The 11,372-nt window shown below is 37.6% G+C and overlaps 1 protein-coding gene across 1 annotated transcript in view; it reads left to right on the top strand.

Annotated features, from left to right (window-relative positions):
* Window positions 1-2,366: 2,366 nt before the first annotated feature.
* The window catches only part of LOC133605410 (uncharacterized), a 40,567-nt gene continuing 31,561 nt past the window's right edge, over window positions 2,367-11,372 (top strand). Inside the window, exon 1 of the mRNA XM_061958720.2 lies at window positions 2,367-2,516. Coding sequence (XP_061814704.2) covers window positions 2,474-2,516 — 43 coding nt within the window. The 5' untranslated portion in view covers window positions 2,367-2,473. The remainder of the gene's footprint in view (window positions 2,517-11,372) is intronic.

Here is an 11,372-nt window from a genome sequence, read left to right as displayed (position 1 = left end):
TGCAAAAATTATTGCTTTTTAATGCAAAATGGCGACATTTGTCGTATACAATTTTGACTTTTATCACAATATTGCCAATTGTTTTGTTCTTGTAAAATAGTGAAATTTTTTTGAGTAAAATTATGACTTTTGCCATAATTTTGCCAAATAAAAATACCAAATTATTATTATAATATTGCCAACATTTCAAAGTTTTCTCAAAAAATTCGACTGTTGGAGTAAAATACCAACTTTTATCATAATATTGCTCAAATGTTCAGTTTTTCTTGTAAAATTTTGACTCGCGTTGGGTGAAAATTACGACTTTTATTATAATACTGCCAAAATTCTACGTTTTTCTTGTGAAATTGTGACCTTTTTCTTGTGAAATTCCAACTAATTTGTCGCAACAAGCTTTGTTTATATATTTTTCGGAGGTCTCAAGAAGGTAACAAATACAAGAATGTGTGCGTGTGCGTGTGTGTGTGTGTGTGTGTGTGTGTGTGTGTGTTCTCGTCTTTCTATCCTTCTTGAGACATGAAGAAGAAAAAGTATCTTCCATATGAGGAGGTGTGAACAAGTGATGACATAAATCAATAACATTGCATCTAATAGACAATGTCTCATTTGTAATAAAGTAAATAATGAAGATTAAAAACCAATTACAAAAAAATAAATAAAAATAAAAACAGTCTTTTTCTCACAATGTGTCAACTTTTTAAAAATAAAATTGGGAACAATTTCTCATTATCTTTCTGTTTCTTTAATATTGCTATGTTTTCTCGTAAAATGTAAAAATTATTGCTTTTTAATGCAAAATGGCGACATTTGTCGTATACAATTTTGACTTTTATCACAATATATCCAATTGTTTTGTTCTTGTAAAATAGTGAAAATTTTTTTGAGTAAAATTATGACTTTTGCCATAATTTTGCCAAATAAAAATACCAAATTATTATTATAATATTGCCAACATTTTAAAGTTTTCTCATAAAATTGCGACTGTTAGAGCATACTTGCCAACCTTGAGAGCTCCGATTTCGGTAGGTGGGGGGTGGAGGGTGAGGGGCGTGGTCGGGGTGGGTTGGGGCGTGGTTGGGGGCGTGGTTAAGAGGGGGGAGTATATTGACAGCTCGAATTCTCCAAGTCAAGTATTTCATACATATATATATATATATATATATATATATATATATATATATATATATATATCTACATCCTGAAAATATGCAAACAAAACTGTGTTTGGATAATTGATACTTCAAACTTGCATAAATAAATCTAAAGTAATATAACATAACTTGGCTTCTGAGAGCTTCAAAATGTAATGAATAAAATGCTGAAGTTGTTGATAAACAAGCAATTATTTTAATAATTAAATATGGTCATTTTAAATGAATTATTATGATAATATAAAATTAATTATTTCAAATATGTTTATTTTAATTCTATGGCTGGATGTAATAAGGAGTCAGAAAAAATACAAAAAAAATACAATTAATTTTTATGTTTTTAGCAAAATATAGTAAAAAAAAAAAAAAAAGTATTTATTTTTCTTTTTTTTTTAATTAATAAATATATTTATTTTTAGGTAAGATAAACATAATATTACAATTTGTCTCTAGTCTGGATGATTTAGTTCTTGTCACCTAGTTGAAAAAAGGCTGTCCTTACTCAGGTCCGCATGGAGCTGGAGTGGGCGTGGCCTCCAGGTCCTGCTGAAAATCGGGAGATTTTCGGGAGAATATTTGTCCCGGGAGGTTTTCGGGAGAGGCGCTGAATTTCGGGAGTCTCCCGGAAAATTCGGGAGGGTTGGCAAGTATGTGTTAGAGTAAAATACCAACTTTTATCATACTATTGCTCAAATGTTCAGTTTTTCTTGTAAAATTTTGACTCGCGTTGGGTGAAAATTACGATTTTAATTATAATACTGCCAAAATTCAAAGTTTTTCTTGTGAAATCGTGACCTTTTTCTTGTGAAATTCCAACAAATTTTTCGCAACAAGCTTTTTTTAATATATTTTTCGGAGGTCTCAAGAATGTAACAAATACACAAAAGTGTGTGTGTGTGTGTGTGTGTGTGTGTGTGCGTGTGTGTGTGTGTGTGTGTGTGTGTGTGTGTGTGGAAGAGAAAGAACACGCCTCGGCCATACCTCATCTATAAGATTGTATTCTTTCGCTTCCTTATTCAGCAGAGATGGTCGGCAATAAGTGAAAACAACCTGAAAGGTGAGCAGAGAAAAAGAGGAAGAAGAACAACCAGACTCGTGGGAAGAAAAGGTGTACAGCAATAAAAGTGGGCGGGGCGTTAAGTAAACAGAACGGCAGGAAGGAAGGTGATAAAGGTGCGCCTTCACACCTGAGAGAGACCACTCCTTTTTGGAGAGCACAACAGTGAGGTTCGAGGCGCCAAGAAGAAACCCGGAAAGATTATGAAACAAAACCACTGCAGGATCTGATCTTTGGACTTGGGTGTCCATCGTACCCACAGAAGATGTGGTCTTTAAACATCATTATTCTCCTGCTCTTCTGCTACGGTGAGTGCACTGCAGTCAACCTTCTATTTAGCAGGAGAACCTCGTCATCAGTGAGTCCAAAGTGCGGACTCTGGGCATTTTACGCCTTACAGCTTGGTTTTTATTGGCCCAAAAATACCAAAACGAGAAAACGAAACAAAAAAATTCAAAGTTTAAAAAAGAGCTAAAAAGGCAGAATGTAAGGAGAACAACGTTTAAAAGTGAATACCTTATTTTCTGGACCATAGGGCGCACCGGATTATAAGGCTATTTATAAGTTTATTTTCATACAAAAGGTGCAATAAAGGGGTCATATTATAAATGTTTTCTAAATGTAAAAGACTTCCTTGTGGTCTACATAACATGTGATGGTAGTTCTTTGGTCAAAATGTTGCATAGATCAGTGTTTTTCAACCGTGAGATACCGTATTTTTCAGACTATAAGTCGCTCCGGAGTATAAATCGCACCGGCCGAGAATGCATAATAAAGAAGAAAAAATATATATATAAGTCGCATTTTTGGGGGAAATTTATTTGATAAAAGCCAACAGCAAGAATAGACATTTGAAAGGCAATTTAAAATAAATCAAGAATAGTGAACAACAGGCTGAATAAGTGTACGTTATATGAGGCATAAATAACCAACTGGTATGTTAACGTAACATATTATGGTAAGAGTCATGCAAATAACTATAACATATAGAACATGCTATACGTTTACCAAACAATCTGTCACTCCTAATCGCTAAATCCCATGAAATCTTATACGTCTTGTCTCTTACGTGAATGAGATCAATAATATTATGATGTGTTAATCATTTCACACATAAGTCGCTCCCAGAGGTGGGTAGTAACGCGCTACATTTACTCCGTTACATCTACTTGAGTAACTTTTGGGATAAATTGTACTTCTAAGAGTAGTTTTAATGCAACATGCTTTTACTTTTACTTGAGTATATTTATAGAGAAGAAACATTACTTTTACTCCGCTACTTTTATCTACATTCAGCTCGCTACTCGCTACTAATTTTTATCGATCTGTTAATGCACGCTTTGTTTGTTTTGGTCTGTCAGACAGACCTTCAAAGTGCCTGCGTTTCACCAAATACAGTCACTGGTGACGTTCACTCCGTTTCACCAATCAGATGCAGTCACTGGTGACGTTGGACCAATCAAACAGAGCCAGGCGGTCACATGACCTGACTTAAACAAGTTGAAAAACTTATTGGGGTGTTACCATTTAGTGGTCAATTGTACGGAATATGTACTGTACTGTGCAATCAACTAATAAAAGTTTCAATCAATCAATCAAAAGTGTGAAGGAAAAAAGACACTTTTTTATTTCAACCGTACATCCCGTCAAAAGCCTAAAGACTGACTGCACAGTTCCTGTCTTCACAATAAAAGTGCCGCTCCATCGGACCTGCGCTTTCAAAACAAGAGTCTACGAAAGCCAGCGCAAACAAGCTAGCAAGCTACGGAGTTTGCCGCCAATGTATTTCTTGTAAAGTGTATAAAAAATATGGAAGCTGGACAAATAAGATGCCAAAAAGCAACCACTTTCATGTGGTATTAGACAGAAAGGAGGAACTTTTTTTCTCCTCCATTTGAAAACGTGGACGCTATCAGCACTACTGTCTGATTCCAATCAATGCAAGTCATCAGAATCAGGTAATACACCAACTTATATTCTTGTCTTCATGAAAGAAAGGAATCTATATGTGTTAAACATGCATATATATTCATTAAAACACCTTTAACATGTAAACAAAAACGGCAAAATAAATAAATATAAATTATATACTGTTTATATATATGTATATATATATATATGTATATAAATGTGTGTATGTATATATATATATATAGTGTGTGTGTATATATATATAAATGTGTGTATATATATATAGTGTGTGTGTGTATATATATATATAAATGTGTGTATATATATATATATATATATATATATAGTGTGTGTGTGTGTGTATATATATATGTGTGTGTGTATATATATATATATATATGTATGTGTGTGTGTATATATATATGTGTGTGTGTGTATACATATATGTGTGTGTGTATATATATATATATATATATATATATATATATATATATATATATATATATATATATATATATATATATATGAGATATGTGTGTGTATGTTACTCATCAGTTACTCAGTACTTGAGTAGTTTTTTCACAACATACTTTTTACTTTTACTCAAGTAAATATTTGGGTGACTACTCCTTACTTTTACTTGAGTAATAAATCTCTAAAGTAACAGTACTCTTACTTGAGTACAATTTCTGGCTACTCTACCCACCTCTGGTCGCTCCTGAGTATAAGTCGCACCCCCGGCCAAACTATGAAAAAAACTGCCACTTATAGTTTGAAAATTACGGTACAGTCTGGTGTGCCGTGGGAGATTATCTAATTTCACCTATTTGGGTTTAAAAAAAATTTGCAAACCAGTAATTATAGTCTGCAAATTATGTGTTGTTGTTGTATAGGTATAATTGCTTTGTAGATGTGGGAAACAGCGGGAGGCAGCGTGCAGGTAAAAAGGTGTCAAATGCTTAAACCAAAAAAAAACAAAAAGGTGAGGGCCCCTAAGAAAAGGCATTGAAGCTTAGGGAAGGCTATGCAGAACGAAACTAAAACTGAACCGGCTATAAAGTAAACAAAAACAGAATGCTGGACGACAGCAAAGACTTACTGTGGAGCAAAGACGGCGTCCACAAAATACATCCGAACATGACATGACAATCAACAATGTCAACCGCAAAGAAGGATAAAAAACAACTGAAATATTCTTGATTGCTAAAACAAAGTAGATGCGGGAAATATTATTGACCTATCCAAGGTTCCCATTACTTCACATCAAATATTCCACAAAAAAATATATTTTTGGTGGAAGACTTTGCAAATTTGGTAAATAAATAACCCCAAAATTTACATTTTGTTGTTTTCTTACTGTACCGAAAATGAACCGAACCGTGACCTCTAAACCGAGGTACGTACCGAACCGACATTTTTGTGTACCGTTACACCCCTAACAAATGGATTATTAATCTACTTGTTCATTTACTGTTAATATCTGCTTATTTTCTCTTTTAACATGTTCTATCTACACTTCTGTTAAAATGTAATAATCACTTATTCTTCTCTTCTTTGATACAACAATGTCCACACAAAAAAAGATAGCAACAACTGAAATATTCTTGATCGCTAAAACAAAGTAGATGCAGGAAATATCGCTCAAAGAAAAACATGAAACTGCTACAGGAAAATACCAAAAAAAGAGAAAAAGCCACCAAAATAGGAGCACAAGACAAGAAGTAAAACACTACACACAGGAAAACAGCAAAAAAGTCCAAATAAATCAGGGTGTGATGTGACAGGTGGTGACAGTACACCTACTTTGAGACAAGAGCTATAGTGATGCATGCTTGGTTATGCTTTAAAGTCATATCCAACAATTGCCACAACGACTTTCTACTGTCAACTGAGGTTTGTTTTTTAATGATTTCTGCTGGTGGTGTGCCTCCGCATTTTTTTAACGCAAAAAATGTGCCCTGGCTCAAAAAAGGTTGAAAAACACTGACGTAGATGATGTTTTAAACATCATCTTCAAGTCACTTTCTGATTTCTTATTTACGTGGCTCACCTTCGACAGCGTCTTCTCCCCGTCATCTTTGTTGTAGCGGTGTAGCGTGCAAGGACGGGAGTGGAAGAAGTGTCAAAAGACGGCGCTAACTGTTTTAATGACATTCAGACTTTACTTCAATCAATAACGGAGCAGCATCTCCTCATCCGTGGCTCACTAGTGCAACAACAACACCCGAAATGTGTCCCGTGAGAAAAACCGTCCGACCGGAACTCTCTAATAACTAAAGTTCCTTGGGTGAATAATGTAGACTCACTACACCGGTATGTTTTAGTGCTTTCATGGTGAGTTTACTGTCAGATATAAGTAAGAACTTTACACTACTTTATATTAGAAATGGCAACAGTGGAGGATGAATGTCACATAACAAGAAGATAGAGAAAAAGAAAAACCTTATCGACTATGGACTACAAAGGCGGAGGGCCGCGCATATTTTCAGGACTTATGCAGATCCCAAATACAGATCAGCAGCTACCAGACGGTAAGAAAAGTTGGGTTTGCATAATATTGCGAAACAAAACGCCGGATAATATGTCTTACCTTATACACACACCTTAATAATACTCCTATGTTGAAGCACAGTACAATCCATCAAGCAGTGTGGCTTCATAGCTTACCAAAGTCCTACTAAAACATTTTGACATTTTTCTGAGTGCCGTGTGTAATGCTCTATATTCTCAATGGAACATTTAAAGTTTAGGTGTTGTTTACCGCCATCATATTGCAGTCTACATGCATCTCTTATGTGTGACTGCCATCTACTGGTCACACTCATAAATACACCATGTACCAAATGAAATTGCTTCGAGGTCGGTAAGCAGATGGCGCTAATTGTTTTAATGACATTCAGAGCAGCATCTCCTCATTCGTGGCTCACTAGTGCAACAACAACAACGCCCGAAATGTGTCCCGTGAAAAAAACGTCCGACCCCAACTCTCTAATAACTAAAGTTCCTTGGGTGAATAATGTAAACTCACTACACCGGTATGTTTTAGCGACTCCATAGCGAGATATAAGTAAGAAATTTACACAGATTTTGACAGATTTTTGAGCGCCATGTGTAATGTTCTTTATTTTCAACGGAACATTTAACGTTTTGGTGTTGTTTACTGGCGTCGTATTGCAGTCTGCACGTAGCTCTTATGCAGTCCTTCTCAAATGGTGGGGCTGGCCCCCCCTGGGGGGACACGGTGCGATGCCAGGGTTGTGTGACCCCGGAGAACATGTTTTTTTTTGTTTTTTTTGCCTTACCAGAATATGATGAAGCAAATGCAGCACTTGGCTTGACTGGAAGGAAAGTTGTTTACTTCATTTTAAAAATCTTACAATTATATGCAGAGGTATATTTAGAACAATTGTATAAACCAGGGGTCGGCAACCTTTACCAGTCAAAGAGCCATTTTGACCAGTTTCACAAATTATAGAAAACAATGGGAGCCGCACAAATTTTTGATATAGTAAATGAAATAACACTGTATATATAATTTTTTTTTTTGCTTTGTGCTATGTGTAAACCAGGGGTCTCAGACACGCTGCCCACACCTTTATATGGAATTTTTAAGCTGGTGCGGCACGCGGGTTTTGATAGAATAGCGCTTGTAAGCTTTATGCGTGCCGTGATGGTTCAGCCTACTGCGCCCATTACAACCAGCGTGCCTGATCAGCCACATGCTGTATGAGGCTTCCGCTTGCTCATGTAGGTGACAGCAAGGCATACTTGCTCAACAACCACACAGGTTACACTGACGGTGGCGGTATAAAAAAAAACTTGAACACTCTTACTAATAATGCGCCACACTGTGAACCCACACCAAACAAGAATGACAAACACATTTCGGGAGAACATCTGCACCGTAACACAACATAAACACAACAGGACAAATACCCAGAATCCCATGAAGCCCTAACTCTTCCGGGATACAGTATACACCCCTGCTACCAAACCCCGCCCACCTCAACCGACGCACAGAGGGGGGGGGGGGGGGGGATGTGTGAGGGAGCAGGCTTGGGGTGGGGGCGGGGTTTGGTGGTAGCAGGGGTGTATAATGTAGCCCGGAAGAGTCAGGGCTGCATGGGATTCTGGGTATTTGTGCTGTTGTTTATGTTGTGTTAAGGTGCAGATGTTCTCCCGAAATGTGTTTGTCATTCTTGTTTGCTTTTGGCTCAAAGTGTGGCGCATTATTAGTAAGAGTGTTAAAGTTGTTTTATATGATCACCGTCAGTGTAACCTGTGTGGCTGTTGACCAAGTATGCCTTGCTGTCACGTACGTGTGCAAGCAGAAGATGTATATTGTATAACAAGAGTTGGGCTGGCACACTGTCAACACAGATTGTAGAGGGCGCCAAATGTTGTACTATCACCGCACGCCCTTAATATAGTTTTAAGGGTGAAAAACAGTGAATATTAATCCCGGGAGATTTCTGCGAGAGGCACTAAAATCCGGAAGTCTCACGAGACAATTGGGGGGTTCAGCAAGTAAGCTGCTGAGCCGCATCAGAGTGGTCAAAGAGCCGCATGCGGCTCCGGAGCCGCGGGTTGCCGACCCCTGGTATAGACAAACTATACTATTTATAGTCATGGTAAAGAGTGAGGGACATAACGGAAAATATTTGAGAAGCACTGCTCTCATGTGTGACTGCCATCTACTGGTCACACTTCAATCAATCAATCAATCTTTATTTATATAGCCCTAAATCACAAGTGTCTCAAAGGGCTGCACAAGCCACAACGACATCCTCGGTACAAAGCCCACATGTCATTACACCATGTACCAAATGAAATTGCTTTGAGGTCGGTAAGCACGACCAGAACTATGCCGTACATTAGGCGCACCGGGTTATAAGGCGCACTGTCGATTTTTGAGAAAATGAAAAGTATTTTGAGTGCGCCTTATAATCTGATAAATATGGTACTAATAACAGTAATAATAACTCTTTGTCACCTCTAACATACAGGCTGTTTTGTCATCTCGGGCTACGTTAAATACAGTACAATAAAGTACTATCCATCTATCTGTTCACACTGCAGCGTTGTATGTTCAATTAGGATTTTTTTTTTTGTCAAATCCGATCTTTTGAAGAAAAAAAAAAAAGGGATTTCCAATGTGAATGCAATCTGACCCGCATGCGGACAGTCTCAATACTCAGTTTCAATTCAGTTTAAGTTTATTTTTTGAACATGTATGCAATACAGTGAATAGCCAATAATGCAGTTTTTTGTGGTCCCCTTTATTTAGAAAAGTATCGAAATACATTTTGGTACCGGTTCCAAAATATTGCCCTAGTTCCACCTGTAGAAACAAAGAACAAGGTATCACTAAACATAAAACCCTGCTGCATACTAATATAAAGGTAAAAGCCAGTAAATTAGAATATTTTGAAAAACTTGATTTATTTCAGTAATTGCATTCAAAAGGTGTAACTTGTACATTATATTTATTCATTGCACACAGACTGATGCATTCAAATGTTTATTTCATTTAATTTTGATGATTTGAAGTGGCAACAAATGAAAATCCAAAATTCCGTGTGTCACAAAATTAGAATATTACTTAAGGCTAATACAAAAAAGGGATTTTTAGAAATGTTGGCCAACTGAAAAGTATGAAAATGAAAAATATGAGCATGTACAATACTCAATACTTGGTTGGAGCTCCTTTTGCCTCAATTACTGCGTTAATGCGGCGTGGCATGGAGTCGATGAGTTTCTGGCACTGCTCAGGTGTTATGAGAGCCCAGGTTGCTCTGATAGTGGCCTTCAACTCTTCTGCGTTTTTGGGTCTGGCATTCTGCATCTTCCTTTTCACAATACCCCACAGATTTTCTATGGGGCTAGGGTCAGGGGAGTTGGCGGGCCAATTTAGAACAGAAATACCATGGTCCGTAAACCAGGCACGGGTAGATTTTGCGCTGTGTGCAGGCGCCAAGTCCTGTTGGAACTTGAAATCTCCATCTCAATAGAGCAGGTCAGCAGCAGGAAGCATGAAGTGCTCTAAAACTTGCTGGTAGACGGCTGCGTTGACCCTGGATCTCAGGAAACAGAGTGGACCGACACCAGCAGATGACATGGCACCCCAAACCATCACTGATGGTGGAAACTTTACACTACACTTCAGGCAACGTGGATCCTGTGCCTCTCCTGTCTTCCTCAAGACTCTGGGACCTCGATTTCCAAAGGAAATGCAAACCAAACCAACCCAAACCATCAGTGATGGTTTGGGGTGCCATGTCATCTGCTGGTGTCGGTCCACTCTGTTTCCTGAGATCCAGGGTCAACGCAGCCGTCTACCAGCAAGTTTTAGAGCACTTCATGCTTCCTGCTGCTGACCTGCTCTATTGAGATGGAGATTTCAAGTTCCAACAGGACTTGGCGCCTGCACACAGCGCAAAATCTACCCGTGCCTGGTTTACGGATCATGGTATTTCTGTTCTAAATTGGCCCGCCAACTCCCCTGACCTTAGCCCCATAGAAAATCTGTGGGGTATTGTGAAAAGGAAGATGCAGAATGCCAGACCCAAAAACGCAGAAGAGTTGAAGGCCACTATCAGAGCAACCTGGGCTCTCATAACACCTGAGCAGTGCCAGAAACTCATCGACTCCATGCCACGCCGCATTAACGCAGTAATTGAGGCAAAAGGAGCTCCAACCAAGTATTGAGTATTGTACATGCTCATATTTTTCATTTTCATACTTTTCAGTTGGCCAACATTTCTAAAAATCCCTTTTTTGTATTAGCCTTACACAATATTCTAATTTTGTGACACACGGAATTTTGGATTTTCATTTGTTGCCACTTCAAATCATCCAAATTAAATGAAATAAACATTTGAATGCATCAGTCTGTGTGCAATGAATAAATATAATGTACAAGTTACACCTTTTGAATGCAATTACTGAAATAAATCAAGTTTTTCAAAATATTCTAATTTACTGGCTTTTACCTGTATATTGGTTTAAAAATGATAAAATATTGAAAATGTTCCTAGAAACTTTAGATTTTTCAGTATGAAGCTCAAAGTTTGGACAACCTTGGCTTAAATGAAGCATAAACCCGAAAAGACGAGTCATTTATTTGATCAGGACGACTCTTGACGAGCTTTGGATGTTTCTCATGATAGTGATCAATAGAAAAGAGAGTTGGCCTGATGTGATATTGACTAAGTCATCACACAGCTAATAAAAGAGCTAATCTCTCGGGGACG

The sequence above is a fragment of the Nerophis lumbriciformis genome, linkage group LG04 (assembly GCF_033978685.3).
Source record: "Nerophis lumbriciformis linkage group LG04, RoL_Nlum_v2.1, whole genome shotgun sequence".
Lineage (NCBI taxonomy): Eukaryota > Metazoa > Chordata > Actinopteri > Syngnathiformes > Syngnathidae > Nerophis > Nerophis lumbriciformis.
The sequence above is the reverse complement of the archived record's forward strand: the minus strand, read 5'-3'. Positions and strand labels throughout refer to the sequence as shown.